This window comes from Phyllopteryx taeniolatus, chromosome 3 (genome assembly GCF_024500385.1).
Source record: "Phyllopteryx taeniolatus isolate TA_2022b chromosome 3, UOR_Ptae_1.2, whole genome shotgun sequence".
NCBI classification, from domain to species: Eukaryota; Metazoa; Chordata; class Actinopteri; order Syngnathiformes; family Syngnathidae; genus Phyllopteryx; species Phyllopteryx taeniolatus.
The window spans coordinates 2,980,998-3,002,342 of NC_084504.1; the positions used below are offsets into that span (position 1 = coordinate 2,980,998).

The following is a 21,345-nucleotide window of genomic DNA, read 5'->3' on the forward strand; positions in this document are numbered from 1 at the left end:
TACATTACTAAAAAATAGCTTTGAACATCTGCTTTGAGTCCCCCCCCCAAAAAAAGAACATTGTCAAGGAGAGTGGAGGCTATGGGGATTTTGTGTACGCGTGTAAATGTAGCAGTTGTTTTAAAGGCAAAACACTGTCATTTTGTCGTATGCGGTGTGTGCAATGACAATAAAGACATTCAGAATTCTGAACATTAGGACATACATTCATGCTTCTAGTGTATTTTCTTGTGTTGTATCTGATTTCTGCGTTCCCACGACTATCAAGTCTCTTGCCAGTCAAACCTGTTAGCAGGCTCTCATCACGAAGATGCCATGTCATCAGTACGCAGTTCTGATAAAGGTCAACTTTTTCCCTACTGAATATCAAATTTGTCACTTTGTGTCCTCTCATTTGAAAAAAACCATGCCGTCAAAGTAATTTAGGATAATTCCGTTATTACTATACAATCCTTCTATAGTATGACACTGGATCCCTGAGAACAATCCGGGAACAATACAGTATTTGAGTAACACAAATAATTTGATGTACTTCGGCAGCAAAGTGACCGAGTGGATAGCACGTCTGCGTCACAGTTATGAGTTTCGGGGTGAGAATCTCGGCTGCGGTCTCCCTGTGCTTGCATCGGTTTTTCTCTGGGTATTCTGACTTCCTCTCACATTCCCATACACGTTAGGTACATTGAAGAAGAAAAACAAAAATAGTCAATAATAAAACAAAAGTGGCATGTTTTAAAATAATTTATTAGGAAATTTAAAAAGGTTTTTATTTTCTCCAAAGAAATAACATGACAGGATAATGACATTCTGAAAAGGTTACAGTGTTGACAATTTTTTTTTTTTTCATCAAAGACAGCATAAAAACTACAGTGGTAGCCTGCAGCAGTTTGAGTGAGTGTATATCAAAATATGAAAACCTTTTATTAGATATGGAGTGCTTTGTTCTTCTGCCCTTTTATATTGGCCAACGAGTGCAACATCCTTCACAATTGTTTTGGTCTAAAAATAGCCGTCAATTTGCTGTAGCTGTGACCTCCAGTGGATACGTGTGAGGGATGTAAAGGCGACTAGGAAAAGCCACCTTTCAAAAATAAGAATAACTCTGACGACGATGTTAATGTATTATTAAAAAGTCTAATTAAAATGTCACATTTGCAACATAGGTACCTCCCCCCAACCAAAAACAGCATATGGTGCATATTGTCAATGTTTAGGAAACCACATGAAACAGACAACTGGCACAGAAAAGTGCCCATCAGCATGTATGATTGTGTTTTTTTTGTGTGTGTGCACTGCCGGTCAACAGGTTAGTCCTTCATGTTCTTCCACAAACAATATTCACATCTTAAAAATCACAGTTAAACAACAAATATGACAAAGTAAGAAAACGGTATGTTGTTTTTTTTTCTTCTCCCAGGTAAGGAGCATATTTACGTGCATGTGTCCCCCACTCCTCAAACAAAAAACAAAAAACAAAATAAGGACAACCTCCCTCCGCGGAACTCACAGCAGCTTTTCAATGAAATAACAGACTCAAGTGACAGAAAGAGAAATGCCTAAGCGAATGTATGGCTGTTCTAACAATGACAGACACATATTGAGATGTTTATGAAACTATGTAATCGTCAAAGTTGCCAACATGCAAGGATTGACGAGAAGAAGCAAACATAACGCTTCTCCAAAGCCTTCCAGATACTAAAAGTAGCTGCCCCCCACCCTTTTAGCCCCCCAAAAAGTCATATTTACAATATTTTACAACATTGTACAGCTCAAGTAGGCCTATCATGTAACTGTGACCAATGACCGGTTTCTTTGCTTTCTGTGTAACAACATTTTGTTAAAACCTACCAAGCTATACACTTTGTGACACATTTTCAAGAAATAGAATTGATCACAAATTAGTAGTTAATATTCATTATGAACTCATTACAATTTTTGCAGTACAGATTGTGACCTTCACTTGGAGATTCAGGTTCAGAGGTCAAACGGCCTGTTAAGACAAATTGCAGCCATTGCTCAAAATGGCAAAGTAAAACAACCCTAAAAAAGTGACACTACAAAATACAGCATCTGTATGCGTTTGCTACGGTAGGCTCTGTCTGCTGGCTTTTCGAACATTTTCAAAGATTGATTTTGCTGAAGGTTGGCTAGGTTGAAGTATGTAGCGTGTGTGTGTGTGAGTGTGAGTGTGAGTGTGAGAGATGGGGATTCAGCTGCCCCTGCCACGAGAAGCGAAGTGGACAGAGCCAGGCCAGATCAGCTCCAGAGCAGCGTCAACTCCCTCCAGCTCTCCGTCCGTCAACAACTCTTCACTGAAAAGCAAACAAGCTGCATTAGTTAGAGGTCACATGCAATCATATGGTATGCTGCCTCATACATGCATGTGTGTATAACAACTCACATTTTTAGTGATAGCCGTTAGTGAAGGCTGTAGCGATCAAAGGGCCCTGTTGGAGGAAGCGTGAAAGGTTCAAAATCACTTCTTCACTTGACTTGTGTGATAAAGTCGCAGTTGTTTGAAGTTTCATAATTCCCGTAACATTTACAGTACATTAGGTTAGCAGACTTGTTAGACGAAATTATATGGTTTGGTTGAACATTTTCGTGTTTAAATATACAATGTTTAATTCTCTTTTGTTTTATGTGTCAGTTCTGCAGTGAACTTCAATTGGAAGTAACAAATAAACAGCTTTAAGCAAGCACGCTTAGGCTCTAATATGGAGAACTATGTAAACGAGAGAGTGAGAACAGGCACAAAGAAAAAAAGTGTGTTAATACGTTTTAAAGGTCCCATATTTTGGCTATTTAGACCTCCATAGAGTGACTTTAACATGGGCTTATTATAAAAGTGTCAATTTCATTTCAAAAAACACCTTGTTTTTGTCATACTAGTGTCCAGAAAAGGCCCCCCTGACTTCTACTTCTTTTTGACCCAGTTTTGTACCCATTTTGTCCATATTTGGCTTTCCTCTAATTGGTTGCCTCCATGTAGAAGACTCAACCCTCACTACTTGTGAGAGCACATGTGGTGATAGGTAAAATACAGGATCTATAATGTTTTTAAAGCATGTGGGGGTAAAACAAAATATCTATTTATCTAGCTACCTTTCTATCTGTAGTTCTACACCACTGGTTGTAGCATCATATTTAACTTTTGGATAACTCTTCACCGCTAACTGTTATAATGATAACAATTGTCCAAAATGGACAGAGTGTAGTGTAGGTGGTATCTCACCCCAAGACCATGGCTGAATCCAGCGCTCGGGGCGGGACTTGCAGCGCTGAGGTAACTGCTGACTGCCGACTCCGGACCAGCTGTTCCGTAGAGGTCCGCCATCGGGCCCGGGCTACTGGTTCCCAAAAATCCAGCTGTGCGAGATGGGGTAGAACCTGAAGGTACCGTAAAAACATCAGAGTAGGGTTGCAACCGACCTTTTCAGGAGAGTCAGATTCAAATGCTTTGCTAACCTTTTTTTTTTTTTTTTTACTACACTCATCATAAATCCTCAAGTGAAAATTCTAACACATACGCTGACGCGTATTTCATAATTTTTAATGAGATTAATTCATTATGCTATGTGAGTTTTCTCTGAAATATCTGGCGACAATAAGGTACTGTGAAATATTGGGATTTTTTTATTTGTTTTATTCCTGTTCTTAATTTATATTATCCAAGGAAGATTATGCCTCTTATTTGAAATTCCTAGAATGAGATTTCATATGTCTTAAGTGCATTATTCGGGAGCTATTGATGTTTTTCCTTCCCCCATGTTTTGAAATTAAGAGGTATTTTGTTAATCTCAAGATCAGTATGAATGTATAAATGATAACGTGTCACAGTTTCAGATACAATTTCTTATTTTTCATTGATTCTGTGTCCTCGATCCTTGTAATGCCCTGTAAATAGATACAGTAACAGTAGAATAAATCTTTATTATTCAGACTATGGGGGAATTCAGCAATGACGCACTAAGGACCATTTTGATTTAAAGTCTTATCTTTATTTTATCAATATACAGTATCTCCTACTTTTGAGCCTCTTCAAATGCTTCTGGGCCAAGTATTTTCATCAAAAAAAAAAAAATCCTCACTAATCATAGAGACAAATTAAATACGGCACAATGTTATAAAGGGACAATGGTCAAAATGAGGAAACTTTCGAAGATTCATACCTCTGACTACGGCTGCCGCCGCTGCTGCCATTGGTCCATACGCTGTGAGGGGAATGGCTGAAGGGAGAGAAGGTCCAGTTTAATAATAATAATAAAATGTGTCCATTTCAGTCGAACAGCTAAACGTGTCTGTCTGCTAATAGGGTGTGAAGGAGACTGACGACGTGCTTCTTGCAAAGTCCGAAGGAGGGACTGACTGACCTGTGAGTTCAGGGGGGTGGGGTGAAGTCAGAAGGGGAGTCCTCTCTAAGTGGAACTCTAAAACAGAAACATCAGAGTGATTTTGAGTCCTAGTCGCCGCCTTAATTTGACAGGCAAGCAAAGGAGAACACAAACACACAGGCTGGAATACACCCCAGTGGTGAGGCTGGGATGTGTGGAAAAGTCACTGAAAAGGTTTGAGTGTTTTAAAAATGCAGGAAACAACAAATAAGTCTTAAGACATTTAGTTGTGCTCATAAGTGTAGTTTTTTAAGTAGATTCAAATTCAACTACTAGGTAGCTCGGAATAGCATAATCAATAAACAAAACAAATCAATAAAGAAAGCAATGAGATTGTCTCTGTTCAGCAATCAGTCATCTCTTCCCCAGAAATTGCCAATATTTCAAAAATTCTGCCACGATATGTAAACATAAAAGTACAAACAACTGTACATATATTACAATTCAGTCATGCAGACTGGTGCATGTGGCCATAAAAAAGGACTGGAGAATACACTAAACCCCATATATCGCTGGGGTTCTGCTCCAGATCCACCTGCAATAGGTGAAAATCTGCGATATAGAGAGATCATGTAAAAAAAACTGTTTAAATATAGTTTTACCCCTCCTACAAGCTTAAAATATGTTTAAACATATCTAAACACCCTTTAAACATTGTACATGCATTTGAACGCAAACAAAAATTGCAAGCACAAATATATCGATAAAAAAATACTGTACGAATTGAGCAAGGTTGAAAACAAGGGATTCCAGTGGATGATTAAAGTAATTGACCCTCATTACCAATTCCCTGGTCGTAAATTGGAAATGGAAAACTTGAAAGCTTTTGCATGATCAGATTAGACATGTTTATAAGTTTACAAGTTTTATTTGTCTGACACAGTTGGATAATGTTCTATGTCATGTTCAACTTTGCACAGAATTTTTTTTTTTTAAAAGGTTAAGAGTAACAGGGAATATTTACAATTGATTAAAACAAAATAGGGATGTTTAGTGAGTGTTTTATATGGTGATATGTAACGATACCGACTGATATGAAAAAAAACCAAAAAACATATTGCCCAGCCCTAGTACGAATTGTCGTGTATGCATACATGCATGTGGCCTGGTAGGGTGGATTGTTCAATCAGCGAGTCTTGTAAGTTGTGGTTTACAGCTGCGTCTGTGTGAGTGTGGTCTTTGTGTTTTACTGTATTTGCAGCTGGGGCTGCACGAAATTGGAAATTTTCTCAAACCCTGCGATATATATTGCAATGTTAAAAAATACAGGAAAACATACAGTTCACATAACATATGAAAATCCGCACACATTTCTGTTTTTCCCTCTTTAGAAAAACGATGCTCAGTTGAGCACAAAAGTATACGGAGTCAATAGTATGAAGTATTTGTATTTAAATGCCCAGTTATACTCTAGAGTCATTAGCACATTCCTAACACTATCCCTTTGTTTTAAATCAATCTGTTATTTTATGCCTAGACTCTAAATTGCCCGTAGGCATGACTGTGAGTGCGAATGGTTGTTTGTTCCTATGTGCCCTGCGATTGGCTGGCAACCAGTTCAGGGTGTACTCCGCCTCCTGCCCGATGACAGCTGGGATAGGCTCCAGCATGCCCGCGACCCGAGTGAGGAGAAGCGGCTCAGAAAATGGATGGATGGATGGATTTTATACCTATGTTTTAACATATGCATGAGTATTTCTATATTTGAGTGCATTAGTTTAAGCAAAACATGTTGTTGTGTACACCTGAAGCTTATCCCTTCAATAGTACCGTGGCTGTCCCCCATCCCCCCAAGTGTAATCTACTGCGAAACGCATTAATTTGTCGTATTCTGAGGAGAGATATGTGTACAGAAAATCCAGGCGTGTAATTGTTTCCCATGTCCTCATTAATAGTTAGCATACAAAAAAAAAAACAGAAAAAAAAAAACTCTGGGCTGCTGCATGTGTTGTTTGATGGGATACAGTATAATTTACCATAACATGGGTGCTAATTCTATTAGCACGTCCATCCAGGTCCTTCTGCTGGCCACTTATTAGCATTACACTTGATTGACTGCATATCATTCCAACATTGCGATGTGACTATTGCACGCACGTACATTACGATGACGATGCTCCAACGATATATAATGCAGCCCTAGTCGCAACATTCAATAAACGACTGAAAAGTGCATCGGCGACTGTGAGTCTACTTTCCCACATCCATGGGCATTGGAGTAAATAAGTAGACTCCTGTAAAAACCCTTAAGAAACGATCGCTTAAAAAAAACACAATACAATACGGGTGTGAACAATGAACCGCAATATAGCGGGGGAATACTGTACATGCCTGAACCCCTTCACAAACACTGCTAACACACACATTGAGATGTACACACGCAAGTGAAGCAGATGCAAATCAACTCCCTGATATTTACAGTCCAAGCAGCAATTTGCACTCTGTTTCTGTAAATACATGTTTTGTGTCTGTGACAGTGTATCTCTTCTTACACAACACAGTTCAAATACACAAGCTATTAAAAAAAGTGCACTATTGATACAGGCTAAATTAGCTTGCTGTCTAAAGAATCAGCAATGTGAAATTTACTATAACTACTTCCACGCTGTGCTTAAGTACAACACTGGCGTAGAAACAACAGTTCAGAACATTCAAACAGAGATGAACAATAATATATAGGGGGGGGGGGGATTGACAATTTTCACTTGACTCCATCAATGAAATTTAGACAAATGCCTTCTTAGTAATGAATAGGATATATCTGTTTTCTTTTATGTTGACACTCATAATGTGAACCTGAATGCCTCTGTGCGCTGAATCAAGCTCTTTTTAATTCAATCCTGCTTCTCATCTAACAGTGGTGAAAACCAAATTACTCATCATGTATCATGATGTGAGTGGGTGCTATGTTTACCAGGGAACTGGTAAGTATATCCGGGGGTGATGCCCGCGTAGCTTCGACTAGTGTAGGTGGCAGTCTGGAAGCTTGGATAACCTACAGAGACAAGATCATGAATGGAGTTTAGATGCGATGGCATTCAAAGTATGAGATTATAGCCCAGTGTTACACAATCAGACATATGAGCAACATGGTACGACAACATATTGCTATTGAACAGTGGTTAAAAAAAACAAAATAAACAGTACAAACATAATGGATTCTTTCTTGGTCAATACTCCACCAAGTTTGATGGAAATTGGAAACTACTTAAAAGGAAACAAAAGGTGGGTGTTGTTGTCCTTCCTCCTACCTGTAAATCCTGGTAAAGACCTGCAGGGTGATAATGTACACCTGTCACTTGTTTCTTCACAGGACTATGCTTCTTATACAAAGTCGTCCAGCTAAGGCTTTGCACACAGCATAAGGATTCAATCACTAAAAAGATTTTATATTGCGCCATTAAATGAGTTCGTAGGGTATCAGTGAAAAAGCTGCAGTTGTCCGACTGAACAGTAGGTGGGAGCATTAGCGTGTCTTAAAAACCTACCGGAGACCTGCCTTCTGTCAACCCTTTGAGATGAGTAACTACAATACTTTGACAACTTCCTAAGACTTATGTTCTAGGTAGTCTGAAGAGCAGAAATGTTTAAAAGGTCATTTCATTTTTAGACATTTATATATGGTTGTGAAAAGAGTTGTGTGGCATTTAAAAATGTGACACTGAACATATTCAGTATTGGGCATATTATGTCCTGACCCTGACTTGGGCATTCGTTTGAGGTATGTGTTGAAGGTGCAACAAATAATGATTTGGTTGCATTAGAATAATATTTTTGACCATGTATAATCTTTTACATATAGACAGCATTCAGGGAACACTTAAATGAAGCCCAAAGTCTTCCTACGAAACAGTGTATTTTGGCACTCTTGCCCCCTCACTGGGTGACTTCTGAAGTTTAGATCCAGACGATCTAAGCTACATGGTGGTGAAGCAGACGTTAAGCAACCCATTTGATGGTTCAGCCTCCTTTTCATGATGTGTCACGTGACCTTCAAAGCAGCTAAGGCCACGAGTGCAGGAAGAGTTTTTAAAAAGCACAGATGAGAGAACCGGCTACTACATCCATCCTGTGCTGATCAATAGGAACTTACCCAGCATACCAATCCCCAGCATGAAGGCGTCCATTCCATAGGGCATCACCCGAGAGCGCCCCCTGGCTGAGCCAGTAGGGGACATCACCTCCTTGGGTTGAGCTTTCTTGCACTCCACCTGTTTCAAGGAAAAACAACAATCAAGCAACTTGGCTCGAAACTACAAGTCGAAGCTTCTCACCATTTTGTTGTTGATCTCGTGGAAATGGATCTCGCAGACTTTCTCCACCACGTCCTCGTTCTCAAACGTCACAAAGCCAAACCCTGGTGAGGACGAGGCAAGTGCATGAGGTGAACATTTCGCACAATATGGTAGGGTTCAGACAATATGCCTTTATGCAGACTGTTACAGCTAATAGTCCAGAGTAATCAGTTGTAATAGCTGCTTAACCCCCCTGAATCTCTCACACACACACACATGCACACTCATCCAGTCCTCCCTCCCTTCCTGGCCAGAAGGCCGGGGCAAAGCTGGTCGGCTGTCATAATCGATCAGTCCCAGGGTGGGTAGGAGGTGCTTAAGGAGGCTTTATCCTGATCCTGATTAACGGACTGGCTAATTAGACTAGCCCCGTTTGTCTCCTTGAGCTCAGCCCACAGGAAGGAGCTCTACAGGGGAGGAGGGCGGGGGGGATCAATAGAAATCCAGGAAGGACTGGAGGAAGAGTAGTAACTTGAGGAAGAGGTTGAGAGGAAAGGTAGGAGTTGTGGGAAGTGAGCAGAGTGAAAAGGTCAGCCTGTCTCACCTCTGTGTCTGTTGGTGGTCTTGTCGAACATGAGCATGGCATCGTCGACCTGGAGGGGACACAAAAAAAGGCAGTTTTACATGACGCTCGCTCGCTCTCTCTCTCTCTCTCTCTCTCTCTCTCTCTCTCTCTCTCTCTCGCCACATGCCATATTGCCTGACCTCAGCCCTTCTCAAGTTCTACAGGGAGGCTCGGCAACAGATGGACAGATGCAAAGAGGAGGAGGAAGAGTAGTGGGAGGAGGAGGCAAGTGGCAGGTTATGAAAGAGGAAGCCAAGAGAGGAAAATATGAAGAACTACTCCAGCACAAGGCCTGGCTGGGTATGAACACAATGTACATTATAGGTGGCATGCAAAGCTGGAAGTCACTGCGAAAATGCCTGCTTACAATCCTCCTCAGAGAGCACATAATCTGCCCCTTTTCTACCCTCCAAAGTTTGACATTCCCATGGAAACTGTACAAAAGTGCCAACATCAAATATGGTTCATGAATACAGGAGTGGGAGAGGGCCAATGAGACAAAGAGAGAAACACGGCTGTGTCGAAAGGTGAATCTTTCAGGCAGGTGGAATCTCGATGAGAGAAGAGGGGAATGGGGGGGGGGGGCTGATAGTGAGTGAAATAGCGACAGGTGGAGATATGGTAAAAGAGTACAGAGAGCTGTAAGAGAGTCGGGGAAAAGAAAAAAAAGATTGGGTCAAAGTGGAAAGGGAGGAGAAAGAAAAGACAAAGGGAGAGGGAGAACAAAGAGGCCTGGAGGTTTTGTTTGTTGGCACACTCAGCCATAATTCCTTCTCCTCTTCTCCCTTTGACCTCTCCCACCAGTCCGGCTTCACTTTATACAGCACAGACACAGGTGTCTATTCTATTCACACACACACACACACACACACGCACACACACAGAGTTTCTCATGTCAAAGTCGATCTGCTTTTTTTCCTACCTGTTTGCGTTCACTCTAATTATGGGGCTGTTGAGTTTGCACATGAATAAACACTTGGGAAATGAATCGGAGTGTGCTCTTGATCTATAATAAGTGTACTGGATGCTGCAGTTGGATATGATCCATACTGACGAGTATTATACGTGTATGCCAACACACTGTGTGTGTGAGAGAGGGAGTGAGAGAAAGCAAAAGAGCGAGAGAGAGAGAGAGAGAGACCCCCAAGGGCAGTTTGCTACCAGAAAGGTCAAAGGTGAGTGAGTCGTGTCAGTATGAAAGCGGACCTCAAATCGTGGCTTCCCTCCTCTCAAATGTTGGCTTATCACACAGAGCATGCTCTGCTTGTTTTATCGGCTAGAAGAAGTTTGTCCAAGAGGCCAAACGGTCGGTGCCTCACATCTGTGTCAAGACATCCGGGACACACTTTGTCAAAGAGTTGCGATCCCACAGTAAACAAAAGAGGGGGTAGAAATGCCACAGCAACAACCAGGAAAAGCAACCAGGAACTTCTCGTTTTAACCCCGAAAAAGTGCGTTAACTTGCACATCATAGCTCAATATTTCAAAGTGTGAGCACTTTAATGGTGTGCCGCTGGACAATATTCCCTCTTATCCTTTTTTTCCACCTCTCATCTTCCCTGTTATCCCCTGCCCATCCCTCCCCGCGCTCCTTTGTCCTCGCCATGACGGGACACAAAAGGTCCAGTGAGGCAGTCTAATCAGGAACTTCCATGGATGGCTGGAGCCCACATTTCACCGGCCATCCCTCGATATCTCTCTCGGCAAAATTCATCTAGCTGCTATGATTGAGATGGGAGCTCAGGGAGCCAGGAGGCCATACCTTTGGCACCGAAAATAATGTGCCACCCTATCGGAGATTTCGATGGATGGCAGATTTGACTTTGAAAAAGTTTTACGTCCACCTGTTACTTGGTGAAAGGTTTGTTCAAATTCACAATCGACCAAAATTCGAAACATATGGGAACCATCTGCTGGGAACCTCGCGGGCCAAATGAACAAAATATTTGCCTGTCTTTGTAGAGAGGCATAGGAGCTATTGTAAATCTCCCCCACACCCCATCTTTGCCCCACTTCCCTCTCTTACGCCTCCACAAACCTCTCTCAATCAAGCCCTCCCTCTCTCGTTGGAGCCTTTGTGGACCCATCATCTATTCTCTGCACTATGCCTCTGAAAAAACACCACTTTGTGTTGAAATATATGGAAAAGGCACCAATACAGTACTTTGAAGAAATAACCTCTGGTCAAATATTTAGGGGACATGTTAGGAACCTTTGGCGTATTAGTCAACTTTTTTTTATTTTTTTTATTGTTTCTAAACTCAAGTTGACCCCCACCAAACACACGCACATGCGAACACCCCCGAAAACCACCTTGTCCCTCCCTCCTTCGGAAACAAAACCCCCTTACCCACAGAATTACTTGGGGACAATGGAGAAGCCAGGTCACCACGGTAACGGGTCAGGAGGGGGTTGTGGGTAGGAGCAGCTGTTACATCAGATTAATTCAGATTCTGATAATCCCTCCTCCTTCCTCACCATCACCATACACTCACCACAAAACTTTTTCACCCCCCACTCCTCCCCTCTGCACTCTTCCAGGATCCCCCAACTTCGCCTGCTGCTCGGGCCCTGAGGAGCCTCTCAGCCTCTTTAGTTTTCCCCAGCTACCCTCTCCAACAAGCCTTTTCTGTCCCCGTGATTTCGCCTTCCTCTCCACAGTAACTCCTTCGCTTACAAGCACTTGTCCACTTTATCGGCCGTATTTCAGTTTGTGATAACTGGCCATTGTGACATGAAAATAGGATTTGCATTGGGATTACTTTGTGCACCTCAGCATATCAATCAAGGTAGCAGTCCAAACATCACTCACCTTCCCAAATTGGTCGAAGTATTGCTTGACATCTTCTATGGTGGTGTTCACTGACAGGCCTCCCACAAAGATCTTCTTGGTGCGAGTCACTAACTGTTAAGCAATAGCAAAAGAAATCACTACAATTAGTTATAACTAATTTGTATTGTATTACTGTATATGAATATCAACGTGGCAAACAACTTTGTAAATTCCATTTAAAAATTGATTTCAGTGAAACGAGGTTAACTGTATTTGTAACTGTATTTGCTTTATTACTGTTGTTTGTCACGCCTCAAAAAAAAAAAAAAAATTCTATGAACAGAAAAGTTCATAGAATATGAATATAAATAACTAATAAATACATATTTAAAAAAAAAGCATAAATAGGAGACATGAAGCACTAATTATTTATAATATTACATGTTTCAACCTGAAAACATCTCAAGTACTCATCTGTTACATCAGTTTTGCGTGTGAGGTGATTTCATTTAGAAGTCACTTTGTATGTACAGGACACAAAGGCCTGCTTGAGTACAGCCTGCACTTAAAACCAGTAATTATTTTGGGCTTTTCTAACAGGACTGGTCACACATTTTAATTGTTGTTATATTATAAATAAGATGACATAGCGATTGCTATGGCTTTTAAAAACCCCTGACGAGAAGTTGGTTGCCTGGATGCATTTCTGTTTGTATTCGGTAAGGAAAGAGATCAGCCGGATTTACAGCTATGACACCGGACAACGTGTTCTCACGTCCGAGCTCCATTACAAGATCATGATAGTATAAAGTCACACAGTCTGCATAACAAATAGTGCTTCTGCTATGTACCAATATTTAATTTATTGTTTTATTTAAACATATTTAATTTCCTTTGAAAATAAAGGTGTCCCAAATAAGCATAATACAACTTTTTATTTATTTTATTCGTGTTGCATTCTACTGTATACATATTCCTCCAATGGTGCAGGTTTTTGTTTTGGGGAAAATGCTATCACACTTCATAAAGGCCCCCATTGTACTTGTACTTTTTTTTTTTTTTTTTTTACGTGATGTAGATAGATTCTTTAAGATAGTTAGATTCGAAGGCCATATAAACCCAGAATGGTGCCTGATAGTTACATTCAATTTACATTGCATTCAACTCACCTTAGGCTGAGCCCTCCGAGGGAATGCGACCTTAGGATCAATCTATAGAAGATAATACAGAGACAGAGAGGTGTGTTAAAGTGATGTGATGTGTCATAAGGGGCGTCTCTCGTCAATTTATGTGTTTTAATCCTACCTTATCATTTTAATATATAGTATCGTATAAATGACCAATTCAGTTTATAAGTTATTTCCCTATTTTCAGCCTTTTTACTAAAGATAACCTTTGGCGATGGAAATCGATCAGATTGACTTGATACCACTAATGATTCTGCTTATCGCGCTAAGACACGAGTAGTTCTTGAATATATGCTGCAGTGTAAACAGTCTGCTGGTAATACACTAGGTAGGTTATATAGGAAGAATACAGCATCAAATTTATACGTCGATTCGAAAAACATTTTAGTCTGTGGAAAAAAATACTGACAGAGAACAATGTCGCTTTCATTCTTCCTGCCTTGTTTCAGTTTTTGAGCGGAGAGTACAATGTCACCGTTTGGCAATATGCGACAGTGAGAAACACATCAATAACATAGTAATAATTTCTAAGGTAATCAGACAATTTGAGGCCTGTTTCTAACCGCAGACTAAAATGAAATCAAAAGCTCTCGACTCTTTCGAACCTTGGCAAGAAAACTACAAAGATTTTTTTACACAATTTACAATTCCTGTGCTGTTGTTGCTTTAAAAAAGTGATAAGGCCCCAGTGGGAAATTGTATTGAGTGCATTTTAAAATGTAAGAAATTGAAATCTAAAACAAAAAATAAAAAAAAAAGCATACCTAATTTCCCAATAGAGCAGTTTGAGATCCCTGACTAAGTAATTTGTGGTAAAATCATTAGGTACAGTGACAGCCATAATGCTGAAACTTTTTATAATACCATATGCAAACCTAATTTAGATTTGATTGTGCTTTTTATTCCTCTGTGTGTGTGCGTATGTGTGTGTGTGTGTGTGTGTGTGCTTCGGCACTCAGGTGGAATGCCTGGGAATGTCCAGTGAACCCCTGCCTCTCTCGTCACCACCATGTGACATGTGAGCTCTTGGAATCTCACACGGTTACCACAATCACAAACCCACCTCACCTCTGTGAGGAGAGCCTGAGAGGAGTCGGCGGAAGTGAGTCGGAAAGAGTGAGAGCGAGGGGTGGCCAGGTGGAGGAAGACAGGATAGAGGAGAAGGAGCTGTCAATCACACCACAGCGACAGGAGAGCCACCACACTTTGTTTGTTTGTGTTAGTTTGTTTTTGCCTCCTTCAGCTTGTGACGACAACAGCGCATGGCATCGAGCTCATCTACTGGGCCACGTGCGCTTTCTTGTGAGCGTTGGAGATTCCGGACGGTTCTCTGCTTTGTAGTTTCTGTGTCCACTTATTATTATTTTTTTTATACCGCTGTTAGAGAGAGCGTCACACCATGCCATGAAAATGTCAATATAGACGCGTTTCATTTACCGTCAGTCTACACTGATCTAATAGAGATAGAGATCAACTACACTACTCCCCACTTGTACCGCCGTTACACTAACAGATGAGGAGGCAGTACAGCGCTAAGATTAGTTTGCGACCATGAGAGGGTAAAGTTAAACTACAGTATAGTAGAGAGCAAGAGCCTCTATGGTAAATCACATGCGTTTACCAGAATGAGGACGACAGCATGTTTCTACTTGAATATGACTCAAAATTGCCACAGGTTTTTGTTTCTCTTCTAAAGAGTGAGAAGACTAAAGGCTAAGACTGGAGGATCAGATGCAGAGTCTACTGTTTAGTTTCTATTATGGCTAGACTACTCTGATAGTCACCTCCGGTCACCAACCCTCCTGATGGCCAACACTCCTGTGCACATTCAAAAACAAACAGACACACACAAACAACCAAAATCAAACAGGGCAGCACACAGCACATGAGCGGGAAGGAAATAGTGGACTTTAAATGTATTAATGAAAATGATTTGTGTGGTGGAGAAAAAGTGTTGAGAGATGAATGCAACATTAAAAAAATTTTTTTTTAAAGTTAATACGAGCACATTTTCATCTCCTATAATGCGGGCATGCAGCTTGAAGCCTCGTGCATGCAAAGACGTAACCTTGCCGGAAGATAAGAGAGGTGAAACTGGACGTAATTGCAAGAGGGGTTCGGGAAATCAGAAATCCCCTTTTGCCAGCGACATGAGTCACGATGTAAAGTGCGTGATGTAACGGGTGTAATGTTAAGAAATGAAACCAAGATACATTTTTTTTTTTAATGTTTTCCATTATTAATGAGACTCATAACCTGTACCACTCAATTGAGAGGGGAAGTAAAAATAAGCAACAGAAATAATGTCCTTGCACAAGTGTGCACACCCTTTTACAACTGGGGATGTGGATGTGTTCAGAATTCAAACATACAGTACTGTTTGTACTGATGTTAAAGTTCAGATGTTCTAGCAAGCTTTTCCTGACTGTCTTTTGGCTTTCTACCACGAGCCTCAAGGTTTTTGTGCAAACGCTGACTGTTTTTTGAAACTGTTCATAATTCCCTCCACCTTGACTAAGACCCCAGTTTCAGCTGAAGTAAAACAGCCCTAAAACACATTGTGGTGCCACCAACACGCTTCACTGTAGGTATGGTGTTCTTTAGGTAAAGAGCAGTGTTGTGTTTGAGACCAAAAAAAAAAACCTTTTAGAATTATGGCCAAAAGGTTCAACCTTGGTTTCATCGGACAGATTTTCCCACCTGCCTATGGGCGATATTAAGTGTTGTTGTTGTTTTTTTTCCTTGGAAAGTTAATGCTTCCATCTTGTCACCCTACCCAATAGCCGGAGATTGCTGTCACATTTACTAAACAGCCAGTAATTGCCACAAAGTCTTGCAGCTCCTTTAGTGTTGGCTGCCTCCCTAACCAGCTTTTTATATGTTTTGGAGAAATGTTCAGTTCTTTTATTACCCTTCTCCTGACTGATACCTTTGAACAACTCGATCCCGCTGATGATGTGGACACTCTCTGCTTGTGCTATAAGAAGTGACTGCAAAAAAATGTCAGGAAACGCTTAGTAGAGTACTAGAACATTTGAACTTTATTTGGAGTGGGGTTGATTGGGGCACTTCAAATGGTGGCAGGTGTATGCTGACTCCCTTATAATATGAGTTTGTATGTGATTGGTTAATTCTGAACATAGCCACATGTCAAGTAATAAGAGGGTGTGCACACTTGGTGCCACCATGTTTATTTTACTTCCCCTTTACAAAATATTTTTTTCAAATATCGTTGTTGGTTTTTTTATGTCACAAAAATCAGGCATTTGCACAGGGGTAAGACTTTTTATATCCACCGTACATCCAGCTACAGTATGCAACAGTTGACCTGACAATGGAACACACTCCACACAGCAGCTCACATCTCTGGAGGACCGGCACAAGCCTGTTGACTCCAATCCTATTAGTTAGGAGAGCCACACTAATCGCAGATAGGGATTGCTCCCCCCGTCGTGTTTCTGCTGTGGTGCTGAAATAGTTAATGAGACCTCAAACGGAGCGGCGTGACTGTAAACTGTGTGACTGTGTGCAACAAATGTGCAGTTAGTATCGGACGAACCCAGTTTAGAGATGGCAGGAAGCTGAGGGCCAACTCAAAGGGTAGTGGTTATACGATCTCAGTAATACACTTGCCACTATCTGTGCCTCAACACTAAGAGTAGCAATAAATTGTGTATTCACTCGGCAGCCTGACTTGCTGCGCAAAAGTCCGCTCATTCCAGCAGCGCCCGAGCGATTCATTCGGTCACAGCATGGCACATTCTTTGTGTTGCCACTGGAGAACCTTTTCTCTCCCCTCGCTAACAGGATAACCTGTCTGTACAAGGGAGGGAGTGGAGGTCGGATGAGCACCCTCCAAAAAAAAGTCTTCCTCCAGTCACCATACAACCCCTTTGGTTAGTCTAGAATCTCTCAAAGTCAAACCCACTCCCATCCACTGCCGCGGCCCACGAGGCTACACGGCATTAACAGTGGGAAGTTAAAGACGATTTTTTTTTTTTAATAAACCCGAAATCATCGTCAATGTGCTTATCGTGAGGCACCAGGACTTAATGACCTTGACTCTCCTTGACTGCCTGTTTATACTGTCTCGTGGTGGCCAAGAAATAATTGTAAATGATGTGCATTGTTATCATCCTCTTTTTCTTTTGTGACAGAGCTATTCTTCAACTGTGGGGAAGCAAGTGGGGGGGGGTTCACTATGGAAACCAACCCCATGGTGATTTAGTGGCGTCCAACCACGGTGGCACAAAGTGTCACAGGCCTTGTCCCTTTGCCGAAGGGATAACCATTTTGAAATGCAACTTTCATTTATTTAAAATTCACAATATATTCCAGTTCTCATCCTAGTATGTTTTCTTGAAGTTTCCGGTGCAACTTTTTCTCTTTAATTGTTTTTCTCCACCACCTCACTTATTTTGAGTTGGAGCATCGTTCAGCGCACAAAAGGGGGAAAAGAAGTATGCGCTCCTGATTTCAATACAGTCACTAACCCACCGCCATCACCACTACCACTGATGAGAGAGAGAGGTGGGAGCAGTTGTCCCTATGACGACCAACGGAGCTACATTGTTCCCAAAACTGGCCCACATTCATCACTGACACACACATACGCTCTCAGCCTCGATTCAAACATCCCAAGTTACGTTTCTACACGTGGAATAACCCGCCACGACTTTATCACTTTGGAAGTGTTACAAGAAGTTTATTTACTGCACACATCGATGGTCTCAGGTTGCATTTGCCCGTTCTGCCGACAAACCTTTATTCTGGAGGTCATTTCCACCCCTTGGGACAGAAAAGAAAAGGCAGGCCGAGAAGAAATGTTTTGTTTCCCTCTCCCTAGAAGCCAAATCCAAGATTGGCAAAGGGAGAAGTCACCCTGCTCCGCTCCCCTTGTTTCTATGGAAATTGACACCGCGTGACATTTTGCTGAATGTTTGGCGGAAAGCAAAGATATTGTCCCAAGTGTCTCCGGTGTCACTTTATCATGCAAAATATCCAGATCTGAGGAACGGCGGCGGGCATTCACAAGCAACGTGGTTTGAGAACGTCAGCACAGAGGAGACTTTAGTAAATATAATGAAATGCATCAACCTTTACTGGAGATTAATAGAAAATCTACGTATCAAAGACCGGGCAATGAGATTAGCCAAGGGTTGGAAGTAAAGACATAGAACTCACTGTTTTAGAGTCCAACTCATGCCTGGTTTGGGCCAAAACTTTATCCACGCCAGCCTGATCCACGAAGGTGACAAATCCGAAGCCTCTGCGGACATTGGGGGGTATGAAAGTATTAATGACAGTGACAACTATGTTGATGCGTAATGATATGTTATGAGCAGTAAGGAATCACGGAGGACAGATAAACTTTCAGAGTAGACGCCAAGCTCACCTCGAGCGCTTCGTAACCGGATCTCGCATCACCATACACTCCTTCACCTCGCCGTACTTGCAGAAGTACTCCTTCAGACCCTCTGAGACACAAAGCAACAACAAGGGGGACACATTAGTGGACAATAGTGCTGCACAGTAGAAGGAAATATGAGACGTACTATTTGTATTTCTCGTCAAACAAACGTAACCAAGGATTAAAAAGGATTAGACTCACCAGAAAGATTCCTGTGACATTTTTTTTAATCGCATCAAGATTAAATTAGGAATTACACCTGTCTTCAAAGCAACAGATATCACTATTTTTTTTTCCTACACAAGTTCTGAATGGGTGCATTCATTGAAGGCCAAGGAAAAACCAAACATCCACAAATTCAGCATTAGCAAGTGGAAATATCAAGAAAGGCAGATGTTCCAACAGGTTCATGCATCTTCACCCTCAATCCAATGCGGCGTAGCGAAGACATTTTAGAAGATGTACCTTGTGTTGTTTGCCAGCTGAGTCCACCTATGAACATTTTGCTGTGGAAAGAAAGAGAACATTTACATTTGCAGGCAGTGGCATTCAGTAAGCTGAATATTTTGTGTGGTGGCACTGCACAAACAAACAAAGTTGTTGATGAAACTGGAGGTGGGTGTATGATCAGTAAATGTGACATGAAGGCTCCCAGTGTGGAGGTGTGCGCTCCTCATCTTGCACGCAGAATGCAAGGCTTGTTCCAGAAAACGTGCGAGGGGGTGGGGGGGGGGGAAAGTTTTCTTTTTGACTTACCAGGGGTCGTGAGGGGAGTCCGTGGCGGACAGGCTGCTCTGGCTCCCTTCCGTGTCCATTCCGTGTCCTGCTCGTGTGTGTGAGTGTGCGGGGGAACAGGCGGGCAGTGAGTGAGAGGCTCGGGGCGGGTTTGGCCCGTGGTGTCAGAGGGGAGCGGGCCAGACGCGGGCTGGGACAGACTCCACCTCCTCGTCGTCCTCGTCCTCGACTCCGTCCGCGCTGCTGTTGCTCCCTCATCCCTCCGCCGAGGGGCAAAAGCCACACGGTGAGCGAGGAGGCAGCTTCCGGTCTGAACTTGAAAAATAAGAGCAGGTTCACACCATTCTAAACTAAGTGTGCTTCTATAACATTTTATTCATTTCTTACCAACAGTCTTCATTTTGTACGATATCTCGAGGCTCCACTGCTTTCAATATTGTACTGTATGAGGTTGTTGATTTTTTTTCTTTGTTGTTGTTTTGTTTTTGTTTTTCCAATCAGTTTGCAGCTTTTATGTGCTGCCGTGTAATCTAAGGTACGTTGAGAAATTCACTCCAATCGCGCTCTCTACAGTCCGGAATGTTCGGAAAATCAGAACGCCACACTCGTTCCGGAGCGTCAGACAGGACGAGATGTTTACAGGCAGAACTGACACATTCAATATGGCGGACGCACTGACGTATCCCTGCCAATGGCCAACACATTCGTTTCTAAATTCATAGAAAATAGAGCACGCTCTGCCTCTCTGAGAACTGCAGTCTCAGAGCGCAGTGAAAGCGTCAGATTGAATTTCAGAACGTACCCAAAATCTACCCAAGGCGTTGAATATCGGTACGGTTGGCCAATGTAATATAAACTAGTGTAGCAATGGAACTGTTTCTTCAATCAATTCGCAGTTCCCACTTTTTAGGGGACAGCAACATTATATTGCCAAAAGTATTTACTCACCTGCCTTGACTCACATATGATTTTCAGGCCTAACACTTTTACTTTGTCTTATTAAATGTTTTTTAGTTGTTGGTACTGTACCTGCACTTGCATTTTACTTATCTGTACTGCACTTTGACCGAAAGCACTTTATAAATCAACTTATTATTATTATTATTACATTCATATCTGAGTCAAGGCAGGTGAGCGAATACTTTTGGTGATAGCTGGCACAATAACGTCAGCATTTTTCCATCCTCTTATTGGTTGGTCATACCAAGACAAGTTCGACTAGCATAACACGTCTGTAGCGATCTGCACAAATTAATGCATACATTTAATAATAAGCATCTCTGGTGAGTATGATGTATTTTTTCAATTATTTGTTTTTGTCATGTTATTAGATAAACATTGATTTAGAACTGCTCCAGATGATGTACATGGCACAGTTGTGTGCTGTTATATTACGTTTTTGTATAGTATTAATATAGCCATGCATCCATTTTCTATACCACACACTCATTTGGGTTGCTGGTATAGTACAATATCCATCCATTTTCCATACCGCTTATCCGTACTAGGTTTGGGAACGTGGTGGAGCCTATCCCAGTTGACTTTGGGCGAGAGGCGGGGTACACGCTGAACTGGTCGCCAGCCAATCACAGGGTATAGTATGATAGTTTCTATAATTGCGACATGAAAATGGTGGTATCAGGAGTTGGATTAAGTCGGGCAAATCCCCACTAAAGGCCCAGGTACCAAACGAAGAGCCTGAATATGAATGATCAACATTCACCTCCCCCAATATTACACTGAGTTCCAAATTAATTATTATTAAGTATGTGTTTTTTTCATTCGTTTTCCTAAATACAGAAGTCAATTCAATTTCGTGAATAATTATTTTTCACGTCAACAATTAGCTTATATAGTATTGCGGGCGGCACGGTGGACAACTGCTTAGCACTTCTGCCTCACAGTTCTGAGGACCGGGGTTCAAATCCCAGCCACGCCTGTGTGGAGTTTGCATGTTCTCCCCGTGCCTGCATGGGTTTTCTCCGG

General features: G+C 41.7%; 1 protein-coding gene across 2 annotated transcripts; it reads right to left on the minus strand.

The window, feature by feature from the left end:
- Nucleotides 1-723: 723 nt before the first annotated feature.
- Nucleotides 724-19,629, minus strand: msi1b (musashi RNA binding protein 1b). 2 transcript variants are annotated; one of them, XM_061766468.1, is made up of 15 exons: nt 19,381-19,629; nt 19,090-19,130; nt 18,610-18,691; nt 18,399-18,483; nt 13,197-13,238; nt 12,067-12,159; nt 9,234-9,282; nt 8,669-8,751; nt 8,488-8,605; nt 7,309-7,389; nt 4,374-4,430; nt 4,173-4,229; nt 3,236-3,369; nt 2,402-2,447; nt 724-2,312 (listed from the first exon to the last, which is right to left on the minus strand). In XM_061766468.1, the coding sequence occupies exons 1-14, from the start codon at nt 19,437-19,439 to the stop codon at nt 2,406-2,408; spliced, it is 1,023 nt and encodes a 340-aa protein (XP_061622452.1). In that variant the 5' UTR covers nt 19,440-19,629; the 3' UTR covers nt 724-2,312; nt 2,402-2,405. The 2 variants fall into 2 exon arrangements, with proteins under 2 accessions (XP_061622452.1, XP_061622451.1); XM_061766467.1 differs by having other exon boundaries at nt 3,236-3,390; nt 19,381-19,628.
- Between the last annotated feature and the right edge of the window lie 1,716 nt (nt 19,630-21,345).